The 22,786-nt window shown below is 37.2% G+C and overlaps 1 protein-coding gene across 3 annotated transcripts in view; it reads right to left on the reverse strand.

The window, feature by feature from the left end:
* Positions 1-22,499, reverse strand: part of LOC149533884 (Holliday junction resolvase MOC1, chloroplastic-like) — a 112,999-nt gene extending 90,500 nt beyond the window's left edge. Inside the window, exons 1-2 of one of the 3 annotated variants that reach the window (XM_089804795.1) lie at positions 21,578-22,499; positions 855-960 (exon numbers count right to left, since the gene is read on the reverse strand). In XM_089804795.1, coding sequence (XP_089660921.1) covers positions 855-960; positions 21,578-22,036 — 565 coding nt within the window. In that variant the 5' untranslated portion in view covers positions 22,037-22,499. The remainder of the gene's footprint in view (positions 1-854; positions 961-21,577) is intronic. The other 2 variants (XM_089804797.1, XM_089804796.1) reach the window with 2 other exon arrangements.
* Positions 22,500-22,786: the final 287 nt, after the last annotated feature.

Here is a 22,786-nt window from a genome sequence, read left to right on the forward strand (position 1 = left end):
TTATGTCTGATGCCCTCACAGATGTTGGCCCTTACTACTATACTGTCAATCGGCTGAGCCAAATACTGAAGACCGATTCTACTAACAACCCATTACTATGAAACTTTCACAACTATTACTAAACATAAATGAGCTTACTCCTTGGAAGCGAAATCCATACAGCAATGACGTCTCACAATGCCCTTCACTTCTAAAATGAATAACAACTCCAATGAGAGCCTCGGGCTACATCCAACTTCTTAACTGTCTCGAGGGGTTTCGTCCTCGAAAGTATCCAATCACATTTAAGCAACCAAGATTGATTTCAAGATATTAATATATTTCATGGTCTCAATCCCAATGTAGCTCCATGCTTTTATAACCTCCATATGAGGGAAGATAAACAACCGAGCAATAATAAACTCATAAAGTTATAAAGTAACTTATAATAATAAAGTCACTTTAATATAAACCTATGATGAACAAAAGAACAAAGGCAAAGATAAACAGGCAAAAGGGTAAAATTAGGAGTTGCATAGTGGATAGGCCTTTGGGAAATGAAGAGTTGATTACATAAGAGAAAGATTAACTAAATGATATATATTAAGTTGTACAACTTTAAATGGATCAAAATAAGAAGTGCACAGAAGTGTGTTTAAAGTATATTTCAACTTTTTGTTCATTTACTTGTTCATCTTGCATTAATTTTGATACATGCTAGAAAAGAGGCCCAAAGAGAACTCCAAACATATGAAAAGAGTGAGGACTCTAAAGGGTTGTTTCATAAATGAGATAAAGGTACTAAGACAAAAGACGGCAAGTGCCTTAAAATACAAAACTTTTAGAGACAAAACTAATTTGAAAAGCGTGTATACCTTTTGGAACCCCCAAACCAGAGAGAAGTGAAACAATAGATCTGGTATCAAGACGTCTACGAATTCTGTTGCCACTACATACTTGTACAGTAGGAGCATCATAAACCTGCTACAATAAAATGAGAAGAGAAATCATGTAGTCCTTCAATAAGGTGAATTTATATGACAAAGTCTCCTAGAATAATAAATACATGGTCTGATTCCAGAAATCAAATGAACTCAGGTACATAAGCAACAATTGGACTCGGTACTAATATAACTTCTCAAGATGATTTATCTCTACGAGCATACGAAAAAAAACAATTATGAAAAATTATCACAAAACAATAAGAAGTAAACATGACAAGATGCAATACAAATTAAAGCTATGTTTTTGTAATTTCTTGTTTCAATTTCTAAGCAAAAAAGGCCAAGTAACATTGTATAGCCTAGGTGTAGTGGGCTAGGTCACCTTCAAATTAGTTAGTAACAGAAACCATGAATAGGTTTAGCAAGTATAATAAATAAAGGATGATAAATTGACTTTGTTAAGAACTGTATAGATACTAAGTATTGTATTGATGACATGGAAATCTCCTTGTTTTGTCTTTAGAATGATAGCCTAGAAAACATGGACACAGTCAATACAAAAAATGGCAAATGACTAAGGTTTAGGGTCGATATCATCACTGGTGGTAAACAATTAACAAGAATAGGCAAGTAGAATACTATATGAATAAGATCAATGAATACACATTATGTACAACAACTTGAAGATAGACCTAACAATGTTCAATGTCAAGTTAATGTATCGAAGACAATTTGACGAGTTTTGGCTATGCCTAGCTGAGTCAATACAGAGATTAGATGAGTTCAATTAGACTATCAAGGAAGTCGATTTACTTGAAGTAGGTGGATTGAGAAAAATTATTAAAGTAGCCAGCCGACTCATCAAGATGATATATGTTGATCCCTAATAGGCTCACAATTCAATAAGGGCAACTGAGAAGTTCTGCATATGGGGGACCCGATGCACTATGCAAAACAATCCCAAGGATTTTGGAAGTTAGCTCTTTGATCCTTAACTAAGAAAAGGGGGAAGGAACGTAACAAAAGTAAAATGTACATTACAAGGTAATATGCCAAGGCTTTTTCAACATTTTGTAAGTTCATAGCAAAACCTCAGCAAAAATATGGAATTCATTGTTCAAGGTATTCTACCTTTAGGGATGGATATGGTGCAAGAGTAAGGGTCAACGCAAAGGTAGGGGGTCCCCTGCGGGTGTGAAACTTTTCCGAAAGAGAGATAGTCTACAAAAACTCTCTCTAAAAGAAATCCAACCAAGAGATGTTAATTAGCCTCTTTAAACTACAAACATAAATAACACATATAAAGATCCATTACAAGTACTCATACTTGATTAGTCTTCTATTAAGGGGTACCAACCGTATGTGGCACAGTCAATCCTTTAAACTAAAGCAAGATGGAAGAGCAAGATAAGTACACGATCCATCATACCTTAGAGTAAGCAAAGGACGTAAAGGCCAGCAAAGGGTTGATATGGTGTGAGAGCAACGGTCAGAGTAAACACAGGATCACCTACAAGCATGTAACTCCTCCAAAAGAGAGGCAATCTCCGGAAGCTATATCTAAAAGAAATCCAACCAGGAGACAATAGTTAGCCTTGTTAAACTACAGCTATAAATAACCTATATGAAAGTTCATTACCTGTACTCATACCTAATTAGTATGTTATGCATGGATGCCAACCATATGCAGCACAGTCCATCCTTTAATCCAAAGAAAAATGGAAGAGCAAGATAATTGCATAATCAATCATCTCTTAGCGTCAACAAAGGATGTAAAGGCCAACATATATAAATTGGGCTAGATGTGTAGAGGAAATCAGCACAGTATACTCAAAGTAACAAAAAGAGAAAGACCACAAAGGCCCAATCTTCATGCTTTATTAAGAGTATATATGCAAAGGTTGGAAACAAGCCACAAATTACATGTCATAGCATACATTCAAGGATAGCAAATAATGAAAAGAATTCCTCTGTAATGTAAAAATTGACAATTGATGAACTTGCTCAATCTTTGTAGATATACATATGGCCTTTGTTTTGGGCAGCCTTTGTGATTCATATACAATTCTCCAATGGGGATCAACTAGAAAGCACGCCTTTCAAGATTTAGCACAATCTAATGAAGGTGGTTTGCACAAAGGTTTTTCCTAGTTGATGTTGATGGTGGTTGTAGGTCACTGTTTTACCATTTCGGGGTGGTAGCAGACTCCTTTTTAAACATTGTCTATGAATGATCAAGGTTTTTCCAGTTGGAAAATAATTTCCTTGAGTTCTTCCTCTAAAACAAATGAATCACGTGAACATGCAAGGAGTTAGTCCCACGCTTCTCTTTTGAACAAACACAATCAAGTGGGATGTGCGTCAAGTTGGCAAGTGTTCTCAACATGCACAATGATGCCACATGGCGATGAGGATAGTGGTTTTGATTTCTTTAGTTCGTAGCAGTTAGTTGGGAAGCGCTAACAAACACCACAATTAAAGAAGGTATCAAGTTCGAGAAAACCAATTATTGTAGATATGGTCTACAACATACATGATGGGCATGATATAATGGAGATATATAGTAAGGGTAAAAACAATCCAATGCAGCAATTTACTTATATCAAACAATGATCAAATGGCCATGTGGGATTTGCTAAGACAAGTAAAACAAGTATTAATTGATACCAAGGTGACAAACATGTTAAGATGGTATTTCATTATGTGTTGTCGTTCATCATGGGATAAAGCAATTACAAGGAAGGATTCATAAGTAAATAATCTAATACTAATTTGTAAAGGAAGTGGTCAATTAAGCGTAAATCATTCCAATAAAAGGACATATCTATTAGAATTGTTCAAAGCATATTAAAAGAAGGATGTTTCATCCATGACTTTGATTTAAAATGTTTTCCTTTTCTTTTCCGAATTGAGGTATGAACGATGGTTAAAGGATGATGATCATGAAGAACATGAGCAACTTTACAACATGAAGAAGTTTCAACTTCAAGTCAACAACTGCAAGGATTTTCAAGTTCAATCTCAAAGCGACTTAGAAGATGCAAGGCAAGTTCAAGATTGTAATGTCCCCTTTTTAGCATTCATAGCATGATGTTGTCGTTAGCCTATTTCCCCACAGTCCCGTAGGCTAACCAGGACATTAAAAGGACTTAGAGGCCATTTGGCCTAGATAGTTTCAGTTGCAGGTCTTTCTGAGGGGTTTTGAGGCAATTTTGGGCATACTTACTATTTATAGTAAATCATCTTACACATAGTCGGACATCCAGTGGCAGCAGTATGTCGATGGTAATTGTTTAAAATCGACAAGAATACTTGTTTATCATTGATAAAATTTGTTATGCATTAATAAAACTATTTTATAAAGTTAAATTTAAATATTTAACTTTATTAATGCATAGACTATAGTTTGTGAAAAATATTTAAATTAAAAGAGTCCCTTTTATTTTATAACACATTGGAGACATAAGTTACATAAAGGGAGTTATGTTTTATCCCACATTGAGAAAACGAAGGACTGAGCTCTTGTGAGAACACTATAAAAGAAATGGAAGAGCTTCTTTTTAGTATACTTGGATGAAGATTAATGTTATGTTGCTGGATATTTGTTTATCGGGCTTGGAGGACGGAATCCCTCTTTGTTAGCATTCTCTTCGTTGTTGAAAGACATAGTCAGAAGGATTAATAGTGTTTCCAAACATACTGGATTTCATATAGTGTTTTGCTACAGTACGGATGAATAGTGTTTTGCTACAGTGCGGATGAATAGTGAATTTGCTACAATGCGTGAACAGTATTAGCAACAAGTTTATTGTTTATTCTTGCTGATTTGAGGGTTTCGAAGGCTGCCAACTACATCTGCAAAAATACTACAGAAACTAATTCCAGGTTTCTTCTGTCAAATTTTAATACTTTTGCATTGTAGTTGTTGAATACGAGACTGATATTTGTTGCAGCATGTTAAACAATTGTATGAGCACATTTACATGGCAAAAATCAATATTTAATTAGCAAATAAGAAGTTTCAGATTTTCCTATATATTGTAGTTTGTGTGCCAAGTGTTTGACAAAAATGCTATGTTGAGTTATTAAGAAAATTAATTGATATCATAAAGTAGCTTGCAAGTTTCTTTATTTGGGAAAAATAGGACAGGATATTACAGTGGTATCAAAGCTATAAGTCCTGCCATCCTGTGGGGCTCTTATAGGGAATTTGGAACAGTCGGATAGAGGGGAAAGTGTTTGACAAAATGTCAAAACACTAAAATCAAAGCATTTATGTTTGAGCATGCGACGGGGGCCTTATAATTTCCACAGTACCAAAGCAAAACAAAATAGGATTTCAAACTTGCAGAGCGAATAGTCTAGTTCATCCGTGCAAGTGGACATAGAATCCAATCATACATACACAGAGGAGGTATTCTTTGATCAAGACAGCAATATAGGTGACCGAGATGACAGGAATACAGGATTAGGCAGAGGCGGGAATGCCAGTCCAGATCAGGGAGAGGAAAGATTTTTACAGTTATTAGACACCTTGGCACAGACAATGATTAGCAGAGCAGAGAGCACAGGAACAAAGTCAGAGATTGGAGCTTATGATGCAGATGATGGCTCGCCAAATGGGATTAAATGTTAATGTGGGTGGAGGAAATAATCAGAATGGTAATAATCAAGATGGGACACATAATGGAGGCGAACAAGTTGGGAACAATTTCGGTCATGCACCCCAGCAAACTAGGACAGTGAGTTCGAGGCCCATGATTCCCACATTTCCTCCTAGAGCTCCAGCGCAGCCCGTACCAGAGCCCCAAATCACTGCTATACAGGACCAAATGAGGAGAGATTGGGAAGCCAGAGGTCCAAATTTTACTACTGCAATTACCTTTAGGGAGTATATGGATGTGCAAATGAAACATATGCCACGTGGACATGACAGGAACCAGAGCTATGAGCTACGGAAGAAAGTAGAGAAACTTCAGTTACCATATTATGATGGCTCGAGGAAGTCTACAGCAAGAGCTTGGGTTCAAAAGCTTGACACATACTTTCAATTGAACCCTATGCCTAAGGAAAAAGCTATTAAGTATGCAGCAATTCATCTGGATGGGTTAGCACACGAGTGGTGGCATCATGGTATGGTCACTATGGGACATGCACACATTACCTCATATGTGGAGTTTACGGAGAGACTGATTGAACGATTTGATAGGAAGGATCCAGAACTCCATTTCAAGGAGTTAGCTCAGCTTAAACAGTGGGGATCATTGGAAACATACATTTCAGAGTTTCAAAAACTTGCAATGTTAGTAACAAATGTATCTAAACGGAGGATACTAGTTCTATTTATGGATGGGTTAGCTGATCCGTTGAGAGGGTGGATTAAAGCTCTCAACCGTCCCACTTTGCAGGAAGCCATTAAGAAAGCTCGTGACATCGATTCCTCTTCAGCTTCTAAAAATAAATTCCAGGCAAAGAGTTTCCCTTCGAGGAAAGATAAGGACAGTAAACCTTTTCATAGAGAGGCTCAGCCACCTAAAGAGGAAAGTAAGAGGTTGGACAATGAGACACTTAATGATCTCAGGAAGAAGAAGCTTTGTTTTCATTGCAGGGAGCCTTGAGATTTGTCACATAAGTGTCCATTGAAAGCATAAGCTAAGCAGATGGAGTACTTTTCAGCCGAAGAGTCAGTGGAGGGAGATTCAGATCAGTCATCAGAATCAGATGGAGATGATAATTCTTCACATGAGGAAGCACGCAGTGATAGCACAATAGCTCAGTTGTCCAGTATACAGGAGGCCGTCACTTTCAGAGTTAGGGGTTGGATGGACAAAGATTTGTGGCACTCATTGATACAGGGGCAACACATAACTTCATTGATGAGAAGTTTGTGTCACGCAGAGGGCTACATATAGAGGAGCATAGGGGATTTAAGGTGATGGTTGCCGATGGCTTCAAAATCGACTGTACCAAGAAAATCACCAACTTGCAGCTTCGTTTGGGAGATTATGACATGGTGGGAGATTTCTTTGTGGTCAACATTGGTGATCAAGATATGGTGCTTGGGATGAATTGGATGAAGTCTCTGGAAGAGTTTACATTTAACCTCGAGAAAATGGAAATGAGGTTTGAGGCAAATGGTAAGAAGATAGTGCTCAAAGGTTTGTCAGATGGGAGACTTAGAGTGGTGTCACTCAAGCGGATGCAAAGTTTCTTCAGACACGGCCAGGTGCAGTGGACAGCAGAGTTCAGAGTAATGCCTGAGGTGGCAGAGCAACATAAACAAGAGTATCCACCTAATGTACAAAAAATAATAACCAAACACACTAAGCATGTTATTGAGTTAGAGGAAGGGGCTAAGCCAGTTATCATCACACATTACCGCCATCCAAAGAGATATAAGGATGAAATAGAAAAGGCAATTAAGGAGTTGATTGACATGGGGCACATATGGCCAAGCAAGAGTCCTTTCACTTCTTCAGTAGTATTGGTGAAAAAGAAGGATGGTACAATGAGGATGTGCATTGATAATAGGGAGCTAAACAAGAAGACAATCAAGAACCGATACCCTATTCCACGCATTGATGAACTTATTGATGAATTGCACGGTGCCTGCTACTTCTCTAAGATTGATTTGAGATCCGGCTACCACCAGATACGGGTTAAAGAGGTGGATGTGGAGAAGACAGCTTTTAGATGCCACTACGGACATTTTGAGTTCTTAGTCATGCCCTTTGGGTTGACTAATGCCCCCACCACTTTCCAGTCCTGTATGAATAGAGTGTTCAAAGATCAGTTGAGGAAGTTTGTGTTGATTTTTTTTTATGATATATTGATATACAGCCGTACTTGGGAGGAACATTTGAAGCATATTGATGCAGTGCTCAGCATTCTAGAGAGGGAGTCATTATATGCCAAGATGAGTAAACGCGAGTTCGGGATGACAGAGTTGCTCTATCTAGGGCATATTATTAGTGCAGAAAGTGTTCGGGTTAACCCAGACAAGATCAGGGCCATTCTGGATTGGCCACCACCGAGGAACACTTCACAACTCAAGGGATTTCTTGGGCTTTGCGGGTTCTACCACAGATTTGTGAAGGGATTTTCACAAATGGCAGCACCACTTACAGATTTGACACGGAGAGACAGTTTCAAGTGGTCAGAGAGGGCTCAGGATTGTTTTGACAAGTTCAAGGAGTTGATCAGTACATGTCCTGTTTTAGCCATTCCAGATTTCACCAGGCCTTTTGAGCTGCAGTGTGATGCCTCGGGAGGGGGCGTAGGAGCTGTCCTCATGCAGGACAAATATCCCATCGCATATGAGAGCAGGAAATTACGAAGTGTCAAGAGAACTTACAACATCTATGACAAAGAAATGCTAGCAATCATACACGCGCTAGCTAAGTTCAGGCAATACTTAGCAGGGAGCCGATTCAAAGTAAAAATAGATCATAACAGCTTGAAACATTTCCTTGGACAGAAGGATCTTAATGACAGGCAACAGAAATGGGTGAGTAAGTTACAGGCCTATGATTTTGACATAGTCTATGTCAAAGGGAAGAAAAATATTGTCGCAGATGCTTTATCCAAAAGGCCTCATTTGCTTGCTGTTGGGATAGTCATGGATGATTGGAGAGAGTTAATCTTGGTAGAGTATGCCAAGGATAGTTAGGCATCTAGTGTTATTGAAGGAGCTATTCAGGATAGTCGATACACTGTTGTAAATGATTTGATCATTTACAAAGGAAGGAATTATTTGGTACCTGGGTCTGCCATGAAGCAAAAGATCTTGAGAGCATTTCATGATTCACCATTAGCAGGACATCCAGGATTTTTTAAGACATATCGGCAAGTGAGAGAGCGCTTCAATTGGAAGGGGCTTAAATCAAAAGTGCTACAGTTCGTTAGGGAGTGCCCAGTGTGTCAACAGAACAAACAGGAACATTCCTTTCCAGGCGGTTTACTACAACCCCTACCTATACCAGAGAAGAAGTGGGATAGCATTTCCATGGATTTTATCACAGGCCTTCCAAAGGCACAGGGTCGGGATTGTATTTTTGTTGTGGTAGACAGATTGACGAAATTTGCACATTTCTTTGCGATTTCGTCCACATATTCAATAGTACAGACAGCAGAGCTATTCTTTCGAGAGGTATTTAGATTACATGGGATGCCACGGAGCATAGTCAGCGACACGGATAGTAGGTTTATGAGCCACTTTTGGCAGGAGTTGTTCAGGTTGTGTGGAACAGAGCTAACTCCGAGTACCAGTTACCACCCCCAAACTGATGGGCAGACAGAGATAGTGAATAAATGAGTTGAGGGGTACCTTCGAAACTACATTGCAGAAGAGCAAAAGGCTTGGGTGAAGTGGCTACATCTAGGGGAGTACTACTATAATACCTCTTTCCATATGTATATTCAAATGTCCCCTTTCATGGCACTATACGAGTATAATGCTCCTAATTTTCTGGATTTGTTATTTGGGGATAGTAGGGTGCCTAAGGCCAAGGATATTTTGCAGGAATGTCAGGACATTATGCGATCCTTGAAAGAAAATTTGCAAAAGGCACAAAATCAGCAGAAGCAATATGCTGATCAGCATAGGGTTGAGAGGTCTTTCGAAGTAGGAGACATGGTGTACCTCATGTTACAGCCGTATAGACAGTCCTCTCTCAAAAAGAGTGGAGCAGAGAAATTGAAACCATGCTACTATGGACCATTCAAAGTAATCAGGAGAGTGGGCGAAGTAGCTTATGAGTTGGAGTTGCCTACAGACAGTAAAGTGCATCATGTATTCCGTGTGTCACGCCTTAAGAAAGTAATCAGGAGAGTGGGCGAAGTAGCTTATGAGTTGGAGTTGCCTACAGACAGTAAAGTGCATCATGTATTCCGTGTGTCACGCCTTAAGAAAGCATTGGGCCACAATGTGGTGCCTTCAGTAGTATTGCCACCTCTTGATGATGAAGGAAAGCTTATCTTGGTTCCCGAGGCTATACTTGACTCCAAGGAGAGGGTGCTTCGCAGGCGGATCATCAAGGAGTACTTGGTCAAGTGGAGGAATCTACCAGTGGAAGATGCTACTTGGGAAAATGAGCAGATATTACAGCATCTAGAGTTGAAATTGCTTGAGGACAAGCAATTTTGGGAAAGGCGAACTGTAATGTCCCCTTTTTGGCATTCATAGCATGATGTTGTTGTTAGCCTATTTCCCCACGGTCTCATAGGCTAACCAGGACATTAAAGGGACTTAGAGGCCATTTGGCCTAGTTAGTTTCAGTTGCAGGTCTTTCTGAGGGGTTTTGAGGCAACTTTGGGCATACTTACTATTTATAGTAAGTCATCTTGGACATGGTCGGACATCCAGTGGCAGAGGTATGTCGATGGTAATTGTTTAAAATCGACATGAAGACTTGTTTATCATTGATAAGATTTGTTATGCATTAATAAAGCTATTTTATAAAGTTAAATTTAAATATTTAACTTTATTAATGCATAGACTATAGTTTGTGGGAAATATTTAAATTAAAAGAGTCCCCTTTATTTTATAACACATTGGAGACATAAGTTACATAAAGGGAGTTATGTTTTATCCCACATTGAGAAAACGAAGGACTGAGCTCTTGTGAGAACACTATAAAAGAAATGGAAGAGCTTCTTTTTAGTATGCTTGGATGAAGATTAATGTTATGTTGCTGGATATTTGTTTATCGGGCTTGGAGGATGGAATCCCTCTTTGCTAGCATTCTCTTCGCTATTGAAAAACACAATCAGGAGGATTAACAGTGTTTCCAAACATACTGGGTTTCATATAGTGTTTTGCTACAGTACGGATGAATAGTGTTTTGCTACAGTGCGGATGAATAGTGAATTTGCTATAATGCGTGAACAGTATTTGCAACAAGTTTATTGTTTATTCTTGCTGATTTGAGGGTTTCGAAGGCTGCCAACTACATCTGCAAAAATACTACAGCAACTAATTCCAGGTTTCTTCTGTCAAATTTTAATACTTTTGCATTGTAGTTGTTGAATACGAGACTGATATTTGTTGCAGCATGTTAAACAATTGTATGAGCACATTTACATGGCAAAAATCAATATTTAATTAGCAAATAAGAAGTTTCAGATTTTCCTATATATTGTAGTATGTGTGCCAAGTGTTTGACAAAAATGCTATGTTGAGTTATTAAGAAAATTAATTGATATCATAAAGTAGCTTGAAAGTTTCTTTATTTGGGAAAAATAGGGGAGGATATCAAAGTTCAATCTCAAAGCGACTTAGAAGATGCAAGGCAAGTTCAAGATCAAGGAGGCAGGCAAATGAAGATTCAACACCAAACTCTCACTTCAAGATGGAATTCAAAGAACAAGTTGTACAAGGGAGTGTACAGCTCTACAAATGGGGAAGGTTATGACAATCTTGGATTTCGTTCAAAAATCCAAGATCGACAAGAAGGGAGCTTAATTACTTCAAGAACTTCAAGGCAAGGTATCAAGACAAGAATAACTTCAAACAATTCAAGGACATTTCCAAAATAAAGCAGGTGACAAACAACTACAAAGGTGAAACAATTTGGGCATATTAGCCATCATTATTCACAAGGGAGATAATTTCTAAAGAGTTAACCAAAGTAAAAGAGATATCTCTCTTTTGTGAATCGAAGACATGGATATCACAATGAGGTGGGGTCTACACATCTTCAACCAATTGAAGAAATCACTATTGACAAGTCCAAGATCATCCAATCAAATTCATTCACAAGTAGACATGTGCAAAGCATTTTTAAAATTGCTACAACAAATTTTCTCATTGGTTCATCCTCAAAAGGATATACATTAAAAAAATTGTAATCATCTCATTGCATGACATTAAATGACTGTAAGTGGTCATTGTAACAACACTAATTAGGATTTACTTGAAATTATCTTGGTTGTTGATTTCAAATCAATCAAGGCCCTTCATTATGATAGGGAGGTATATAAAAGCCTAGATTTCTCATTGGCAATATAATAAATTAGAGAGAAGAAAATTGGAAGATTAGTCATTAGTTAGAATAGGAGGAGGAGACAAGAAATTATTGCCAAGATTATGTCTAAGTTAAATATATATTTTTTCATTGAACATATGGTGGATAATTGTGTGTCGCTTCTACATTTTGAATGGTTTCTACTTCTCAAAGTTTAGTTAAAGTTCATTGAATCAAATGGAAAAATGTGGAGATGAATCATTGATTCCATGTCCATACCTTTTGTTTCTTGTTGATTGCAAGTCACAATGTAATGTTAGTTTGGAATTGATCAAATACTAAGTTCCACCGTGGTTGTTCATTAGGATTTTGCCAATACTAGGCATTCGGATAAATAATTACGATATGAAAACCCTTCGCAGTCTCTTTGGAGTTTGCATCATCTTTGTGCAATTGTATCATTTGGCAAAGTAGAGATTGGTTATAGAAATTCACTCATCTAAACATCATTCATTGATATCATTGTCCTTAGGAATAGCTTAGATTTCTTTAAAACCTTCATCCCTTTACTATTTATTTGACGTCAAGTTACTATTCCAAATTCCAGCCATCAAGGAAAAGTTGATCAAATCCAAAATAGCGTTACTTCCTTTGTGAAAACGAGCATATCACATTATTAAACTGAATTGTATCCAACATTAAGTCACTCGTAAAGATTGTAAACCTTAAGGTCGCTTCATTTGATCACACATTTGTTGCATTCTTTAGCATTTGAAGTTTCCTTGTTCGAGAGAATATAGAATACTTGATGTTTCATTCTGCATGTTGGAGAATGAGAATTTACATACAAGACCTATAGTTGAATTAACAAAGATGACAATTAAATCCAACAAATCTTGTTTTAATACCCAATTCCCACCTCTTAAAGTCTTCACTATGTACAACAATTGTATTAACCTACTTCTGAGTGTGTTTTTACATTTTGTATGATTTGTCACCTTTAATATATGATCGAGATTTTCATTTCCTATGCAAATTTAGTTGAAACATTGGAAATTGCATTCAAGTAATAGCATTAAATTCAACATTTGTGTGACCAACCAGCCTAACCTAAAAAATTTATACTACAATCTAGAAACATTACTTGATTCTAATCAGTCAATCAAACAATAAGATTTTTTGAATGGGATAATCCGAAAACTAAGGGCAAAGCAACTAATATAAAAAATTCAGTAAAAAGGAATTTAGGCTCCACCTAACATCAATTTCTCTTTCCAATATTTTTGGGCCCATTGCAAAAAACATGAATATCTGAAAAGGCACAAACTTCAAGGCAAATTGATGGAAGACATGGGAAAAATGAAAGGGCGCCAAGAAGAGAGCACAAAAAACCCAAAAAGAATCTGAAATTAGATTCTAAATCTGTTGGATTAAAAATTGAGGCAAGAAAAATGATGCACCCAGAAAAAAAGAGACCGACAAAGTTGAGATCTGCAAAAACCCACCAAGAATCTCCAAAAAGTTTTTTAAATGGCACGAAAAAAGAGAATTTCAAAAGAAGCCCTAGTCATTTTTTAAAAACCCTACCGAATTTGACAATAAAAATGGTGGAAAACAAAATTGTTATGGTCAAAAATCAACGACAAAGGGTTGTAAAAACACTAAACATCGCCCTTTGCAGAAGATGTACAGAAAAAACAAGTTGAAAAAGCCCCTAAAAAAAGGACACGATATTGCAAAAAAGAGGGCTCACAAAAAAACACTAAAAATGGCGACAAAACTCACGTATTTGGTAGAAAAAGAGACCGTGGGTGGATTTAAAAAGGTTGCAGAAGACTGAAAAACACTTAAGCAGTTGATAAGAAACAAAAAAAATGCGACCAAAAGTCATAGATGCATCTACAAAAGGAGGAAGATGTCCACAATGTTGAGAAAAAAATGCAATTTTAATGACCTATGATTTTGCACAACGAAAATTGCAAAAAAAAAGTGAACACCGAATCCATAGTTAAGAAAATCTTCAAATAAATCCATTTTAAGTGATTTAAATCACATTTTTGCAAGGAAAAGAGGAGTTTTGGCATATTCAATCATTTGCAATACATCTTGGCTCACATTTTTGCACTTAGAAGCCAAAAACGAATTCATTTCATGCCTTTTATGAATCACGTTTTTGCTAAAAAGGCCCAGAAAATTGGGGTTTTTATCCATTTTTTTGTGTTTTGAAGCCACTTTTTTGCATTTGAGTCCATATATTGGCATTTGGGGAAGTCGTTTTTGCATTGACAAGTCAAAAATGACTCAAAAACATGCATCTTTTGGACACGTTTTTGCAAAAACGGCCCAGACTTTTGCATAAAAAAGTCATGTTTTTGTTCAAAAAACTCAAAAAAATGCATTTCCAGCCCATACCTTTGATTAAGAGGGATTTTTTTTGAGTTTTAAATGCATGATATTGTCTTTGGAGACCATGTATTTGGTACTTTCATGCCAAATTCGACCCTTCATTGCTCATTATTTTTTGTTAAATGCAAGTACGAAAAAAGTCAAAAAGTTGTTTGAAAATCCGGATTTGAGGGAGAATTGGTCTTCAAGTCTGTAAAACTTGTTATTTTGCCTCTTTAACCTCCAAGTAAGTGGACATTTTCAAACTTGCTCATCAATTCATGTTTATCTTGCTATTTTGTAATGTTCCTGTTATAAAATAAATTGTTTATCAAAATGTTGTAACGAGCCGATTGATTTAATGTATCTCAGACCCATTTTTATTTTTGTTTCCGTAATTTGTGTCGTCGTCGGCTATCTTTGTACACCCTCAGAAAGTTGTTCCCGATGGGTATTTAAGCATGGCATGTAGGTTGTCTTTAGACAAGTTTTTAGATTATCTTCTATGTATTGTGAATTCCTGTTGGAGTTCTGGATCGTTCACCATTTCGGAAGTGAAAGATCTTCCCTATTTGGCTTGTGCGGTTTCAGTGGGATTCAACCCTCACCCTATTCCGTTGTTGCATGTAATACTTCGCTCGGCTCTGGCAAGTCGAAGCACCATCAAATTGCGAATATTCCTTATGTTGGTTTGATCGACTCTTTTGTCTTGTGTATTTCCAATTGTTATTTATCTACATTAAATCTTGCTATTTGTTTACACAATCTGTTAATCTGCAAAGTCCATCATCTATGCATTCTGACCGTCTCTCTGAAGTCCCCACCATACACTATACTGCATCCTTGTTTTTTCCTCCGTTGCACATTATTACTGACCATACAACCAACCTGTGGCATGGTCTTTTGACCGTACGGCCTTCCAGCGAAACCTCCACCCACACTCCTCATCGTACACATAGTATCCTTCCCTGTACGAACTCAACACCCCTCTCACCCTCTATACGAACACATATTCCCATCGTACGGTCAACTAGGCTTACCGTACGGCCCTCTATTCCTGTCGTACAGCCTCCTACATACAACCATTGTGCCATCCACCACGTATGGCCTATTCCCGTATGAACTTCACCTGCATCACACCATACGGACTTGTCCGTCCTTGGTCGCCTGCCATCTCCATATTTTCACTCCGTCCAATCATCTAGCCACCGTACGGCCTTCAACTGGCAACCGTACACCCATACCCTCACACTGCACTACCTCCTAAAATCGCAAGTTGAGATTGTTAGGGTCGTCGTGTGGGTCAGAACACCACATATTTTCATACATATTATGGCATGTTATGGCACACTTGTCCATAATTATGCCATGAAAAGTGCATTTTGCCTTAAAAAATGATGAAAACTCTCATTTTCACACTTTTGAAATTTCCCCAAATTCCAAATTCAAATTTGCATGTTGAAGTGGCTTGCTTGTTGACATGTTTTGAGTCTTTTGCCAAAGGCATGTGTTTGTTTTGTGCTTGTTTTTGTGTTTTGTTTGTTTGCATTTCAATTTTTTCTCCATTTTGGAAGAAATTGCAAGTTCTTTTCCAAGAATTTGAGCACATTTCACTTCACTCCACATCCTATTTCCATCTATCCATGTCACAACACTTCGCATCTCATCCGATAAAAGCGATTACATGTTTTCCATCTCATTCACCATCTGCACATGCATGTAATCCCATTTTCTACTTCCATTCACACTCATCTCACTTTCGATATCCACTCACACAACACGATTACATGAAAAGCCTTAGGTGTAATTGCATCTCAAAGGTCTGATTTTGATTAAAAGTCACTTTTTAAGAAGTCAAAAAGTCATTTTCAACTTTCATGTGCTTTGATTTCACCTTTTCACCAAAGATGACCATAAAGTTCATTATCCCTCTTCCAATTTCTATTTCCATATAAACTTACACCTCCATGAGCAATTACATGTTTCCACATCTTTCCATGTTTTCCACCTCATCTTCCATTCGCACTTACATGTAAAAGCTTGTCTGCCATCCACCTCCGCATTCCATTGCATCCTTCATTCCTTGTTACATGTTGCACTTACATCTAATCATTTTTCATGTAATAACATCTTGAAAACCCTGTCACATTTTGGAAATCAACAATCTCCATTTGCACGCATTCCCATGCACCAAACACTTTACTTCAAAAAACACAAAAAAAAAACACAAAGTTTAAAGGTGTTGATGGAAAGTTGTTCTGAATTTACATCCAGACACCATCAAGAAGGTTTTCAAAGTGTCAGAGACTCCAATTTGTGCTGATCTACAAAGGAGAATTCACAACTTGAGCAAGAAAAGCTTGATCACATCAATTTTTCAAATGACAACGGACAATTCAGCAAAGACAGTCAAGTTATCAAAAGACACAACACCGTAATTATCAAGGTGAATGCAATGGCACAAAATACAGGAACTCCCAATCATTTTATCATCTAGGATAGCATCGCCAAGTACAAGGCCCTTCAGAACAATCACTAGGATTGTTTCAGATCTCTTCCGTCTTTCTTCTTCTTTCATGTTTGTAGTTGGAGAGGATGCATCACACAAAAAATATAATTACATGTAATGCTAGTTGCATGTACATGAAAAGATGTAATGGAGTTGCACATGCAGTTGCATGTAACCCTATATTTTCTCTTTTAGTTAGACTAGGTCAAAGCTAGTTGAGTTGCTCCCACTTTTTCCTCCATCTTTTTCTCAACTCCTATGCCTATAGAAAGGAATGCCCCCTCATTGTAAAAATCATCTTTTGTTGTATGCAAGAAAGCTATGTCACATTTGTGCAAGCATAACTTTGATTGTGTAGTACAAAGTTAGGAGAAAAGTGAATAAAAGAAGCGATTGGATTCGAAGCTTTGACTGGAAGCAATTGTGATAGAGCAAATTAGAAGCTTTGACTGTAATTTGTGCCTATTGTCTTGATTCATGTTATTAATTGTCTTGATTCATGTTATTATTGTGTGTTCAATAAAAGAGCGTAGTGATTTAAGAAACAATCGGAGCCGAAGTTTTGACTAGGAGCAGTTGTGAAAATATATAACTAGAAGCTTTGTCTATAGCTTATACTTCTTTCTTAATTCACAAAATAGTTAAAAATTCTTACTTTTAGGAGTCTTTGTGCCCTAATTGAAAAGTTTTTCATATCGAAGTAGGACCAAACTTAAAGCCAAAGCAGTACATTTTCAGCTAGCCTTTGAGTTAGTGAAAGTTTATTGGTATCACTGTTTCCAACTCTTGATAGAAGTGTAGTTAGAGATTCACCCTGCCCATTACTCACTCCACGAGTAAGTGGATTCTTTCTTGAAAGATAAGAAAAAAGGATATTGGTAACACCCATTTTATAAAATCTCTCGACTTCTTGCTTACCTTGAGTTGATCCAAGGAATGTTGAGAAGGGCGAGCCTTCCCTTTAAGGTAGGAGAGACGTTGTCTCACACGCTGTGGCTGGTCATCCTATTTTGCGACTGGATTTTTACTCAAAACTGTCCATTGCAAAATATCCACCCAATAGGTTGCCTATCGAATTTTATAAAGATAATATAGATTGGATTGGGGAAGAGCTTTTGTTCTTTTACAATGATACCTTTGAGTATGGTTCTTTGGGCAACACAGTGAATAGAGGGGTCATTAGATTGCTTCCCAAAGTTGGGGATAGATCCCTAATTAAGAATTGGAGGCCTATCACTCTGCCTAATTTATCTTACAAAATTATTGCTAAAGTGTTGGCTAGAAGAATTGCAGAGATTACAAAAAATATTGTTCCAATCACTCAAACCCTATTGTCCTTCAAAGGTCTATCAGACAAGGTTGCCCTATTGCAACCTCCTTATTTGTGATTGTTTTTGATGCACTCTTTTACATTCTAAGGGATTCCTCTTTGGGGCCTCCTATTAAGGGAATCACTCTCCCTAATTCAGAGGAATTGATCAATGCTCAATTCACAGATGACACTGCTCTCTATTTGGAACTATCTGAAGATAATTTCTATAAGGCTCTCAAAAGACTTAATTTTTTCTACATTGTTATGGAGCCAAAGTGGCCCCCCACAAGTCATATGTTCTGGGATGGATGGAGATTCCTCCTAGTTGGTTACTCAAGATGGGTTGGAAATGGATTGGGCCTAATACCATTAATAGATATTTGGGTATCCCTTTTACTTTGGAACCTTCCTTTTCTAATATGTGGGAGTGGATGTTCAATAAGATCAATTGAAAGCATATTAGGTAGCAAACTCACTCCCTATTGTTAGTTGGGTGAGTTCAGGGTGTGCAGAAGGTCCTTTCTTCCCATCATGTTTATTTTGCTTCAACTTGGATGTTTACTAAATCTTAGTTTGGTATGCTTGAAAAAATTCTCAGAGATTTTTTGTGGTCAAATGGCTTGGGATCCAAAAAAAGACATTGTGTTAAATGGGAGTGGTGTTGCCTCCCCAAACAATTGGGGGGCCTAGGAATTAAAGACATTAGAATTCAGGGGATTGCTCTTGCGACTAAATGGATATACAAAGCTTTTTGGAGAATGAGCCTTGGAAGGTTCTTGTAAGAAATAATGTTGAACAGTCTATGATTAAGAAAGGTAAAGACTGGACTAACATTCCGTTTTGGGATGTTATTATGGGAGATTTTAAAATGAAGAGCTTTGGGTCTAGAGTGTTTAACTCCCTTTGGTCTACATGGTCACAAGTGAGGGAGTTCATCTCCTATGGGAATGTCACTGGGGGACCTCCTAAATATATTGTTGCTGACAAATCAATCTAGTGGGATTTGTATTTGAATGATAACAAAGCTTTTACTCAAAGTCGTTATGCAAAAAGGTGGAATGAGAAAGGCATCTCTCTGATTAGTGATTTAATGGTGAATAACAGGTTTGGGTCATGGTATGAGATATCCAGTAAGTTTGGTATCCCCAAATCTCAAAGGAAGACTTATACTCTCCTATTCAAAGTGATAAGCAAGGAGAAAGTGGGGAAAATCATGAATAGTGACACTTTTATCAGAAACAAAAAATGGAAAGATGGTACTGATATTGATAACACTTCTGCTAAACAGATTTATGGAATGTTTAAAAATTATCACTCTATGTTCCTGCATATAGTTAAATGTTGGGGTCTTGACTGTCCTTTCTCAAGCTAGCATTTTTTCTTTGATTATTTTTGGAAGGGTCCTTGTGAACCTAAGGTTATTCAATTTAGATGGTTGTTATTGATCAAGAAGCTTGTTATCAGGTCAGTGTTGTCTGCCATTAATGTTGAGTCAGTGATTTGCAAATTGTATAATAAGCCTAAGAGTTTTGAACATGTTTTTTTGAGTGTATTAATGTCAATAAAGTTTAGGCCATTTTCTTTGGGTCTCCAATTGATTGGAATAATAGTTTTGGTTTCTCTTGGTGTGAAATATTGGCTGGTTATGTGAAATCTTTTGACTTATCTTTTAACAGATTTTGGTTTGCTCTTACTAGTGAAGTACTATGGTTTCTTTGGAAGGAAAGGAACAAGGAGATATTTCAAAATGTCAGAAGGTGCCCTACTAAGTTTAATCTTAAACTCATACATTTTTACATTACATCACAGGTGTGCTTCTGCTTGGAGATTCCAAAGTCCAGATTCATGAAGCTGATGCACGATGGAGTTCTGCAAATTTACAAAGATGAAGTCAATGCAGCACAGTATATTGAGAAATATCAAAGTTTTCTTACAGAAGCTGAGATTGATGAGCTTAGCAGTCTTTTGGAGAAATGTCATCCAGATCTTGATGGAAATAATACTGATTATGGGCATCACTGCAAAGAGAATATAAGTGATAGAGGGGCAAACACCTGCGTTGTCTCTGCATCAGCACCTGCTGATTCTACTGTTCCACTGGGTCGTGGTTATCAGAGTACCTAGAATATGCTCTTTTTTTGTTTATGTCGAGCTTTTTGATTCAAGTGCTGTTCTGGATGCTCATGTAACAAACAATATGTGCAGTTCCTTTTAAGTTGAGTCCATCGATGGTTAAGGCACCTCCCTCCATTTTTGTATCTTGATGAGGGTTGGTTTTTGTTCATGATGAAAGTTCTATATGTTGTTGACTATACTTTTTCAATATAAAAAATATATTATTATCTAAATGGTGATTAACCATAGAGACATGTCTATTCATGAGACATGTCTCCTCCTCTCATATTTATAAGTCGTTCATATCTGCATTTGGAACACACCCATCAATTATGGCAGTGTTATTACATTTGCAAAAACAATCTTTAAAACACAACAATATCAATATCACAAAAACTATAGTGTATGACTTATTACTCATCAAATTAAAAAAACTATAGTGTATGACTGGATAGACACACGTAGGAGCCAGTCACTAGGCTTACAACTCAGCTAAGGGTTGGGCCACTTCAAGTAAGAAGCAGTGCAGGGGGGAGCAGTGGCTCTGTGGTAGGGTGGTAAAACAACCGAATGATATCTTCCTTTGTAAGAAATGGGCACAGGTCTCCAATGGCTTCAACTCTCTCAATATATAACCTTACCCCTCTCCAACATGTTATTTAGAATAATTTGCAAAATTGAAGGATGCAGCTTCGTTATTCCTTAATAGTAATTATTTTTGTTTTGTTTTCATTGTTGATGCTTATAGCAAGATTGTTAGCAAATAAATAATAATATAGAAGGTTTTCTTTACAATCTTCATAAATTTATGCATATCATGATATGCCCTTTTTGTCATGGATTTATGTACTAGGGAAAGTAATTTTGTTATATCCATTTGTGGGAAAAAAAAATGTTATATAAATTTTCTGTCACAGTTTAGCATGTTACATTATTTTTGTCAATTAATTCCATTCTTTCATTCTCAATAATTATAGTGTCAGTTATTTCTGTTTCATTGCTGTTTACTTTTCTCTAAGTTACAAAATTTCCTAATTTATTGCGATAGTAAGGTTCAGTTGTTACAAAGGTTTGGTGCAAATTCTACATGAATACTGAAAGAGTACTTAAACTGGCGAGTTTAAGCATTCCAAACAAGGCTGAAGCAATTTTTGGGGTAAAATTGAAATGGAATATGTGCAAAGCAAAGTATAGCGAACAAGACTGGATGCAAGCTTTGGGTGAATTTGACCGACAAGGCATAATACAAGCCTAACCCCTCCCTGGTGAATACGAAGCTTAAGCTAACCCCAAACAGGATGAAATTATCCAAATAGAAAATAAAGAAATGAGTAGTTTACCCACACAACAAAAAACGCGAAAAAAATACCTGGGCAGCAGAATCTCCTGGTTTGAGAACAGCAATAGCACCACCATTGTCAGGGTCTATGCCTAATACCCAAGCATTTGTTGCGCCATTACCATTTGCTATATCTTCGCTCTGTAACAAGTCATCAACAGAAGCATGGAGCTCATGCCCAATGGCTAGTTCTTCTGCATGTACGCCTGCGGCCATATCAGATTCACCAGAGGAAAGCGAATGGAGCCATTTTTGGGAAGCTTCCCGGAGCAGTACCTTTTGTGTGCGGGGCTTACGGAGCTTTTTTCTAGTCTTCTTCTCTTCGTCTATTTCGGTGACTGTTTTAAGGTTTCGAACAATTAACTGATGGGCTTGGCAGTAAGCTTGAGGTCGAAACAAGCAAGCAATGGCAGGTCTAAAGCCAAAGCACGGCCTCATGGGATAATTGCATATGTAAGCTTGCTGAACAGAAACAGATTGGAAATGCATACTAGAATTTCAAAATCATCCCCGATTGTTCAATGTCATGTAACAATCGCCCAGCCTATCGGAAATATACGATTAGATATCTCATTAAGCAACTGCATCCTAAATTCGTTTGATGGCACACAATGAGAAACCCTTGCAATCCCCCTCCCTTCAATGCCTATGCGAGAGACATCAAAAGTAAGCATATGCTTTTCAGCTTCGACTTCTAAACCTGAGAATGTAAGCACCTCGTCCACCGATAAGCAACGAGTACCAGAGTGAGGATGGGATCCCAGACCCTTTTCCCTCCAATTCTCTGTTATTTTGGGGCCATGATTTTTTGAAACATAAATAGTTTCAGATATTTAACCGTGCCACACTCGCTCTTTATTATTTGTCATTAAGTAATGGAGATATGGTTCTCGTGGTACCTTGGTGAAATTCACATCATGTAATATGCATTCTACGAGTGTTAAGTAGGGGTACTGTGTTTTGTCTTTCTACTGATTTTTTAAAATTATTTATTGATTTCTAAATTTTCAATGTAAATAACTTCTTTTTTTAAATTGGTAAAGGTTGAGGTTAATAACTTTTATTAATAATTAATAAAGTTTTACGTAGTTCTTTGTTCAAATGGGTATGCGTAGGAAAGAACAGAGTCAAGAAACCTCAATCTTACCTAAAGACTTGTGTCCACTATAGATATAGACAATAATATAAGGGCATTCCCCTATTTATAATGCAATTGTGAAAATTGTTCCTAGTTTTAGA

The sequence above is a fragment of the Cupressus sempervirens genome, chromosome 10 (genome assembly GCF_028749045.1).
Source record: "Cupressus sempervirens isolate cs-2001-9-10 chromosome 10, ASM2874904v1, whole genome shotgun sequence".
NCBI lineage: Eukaryota > Viridiplantae > Streptophyta > Pinopsida > Cupressales > Cupressaceae > Cupressus > Cupressus sempervirens.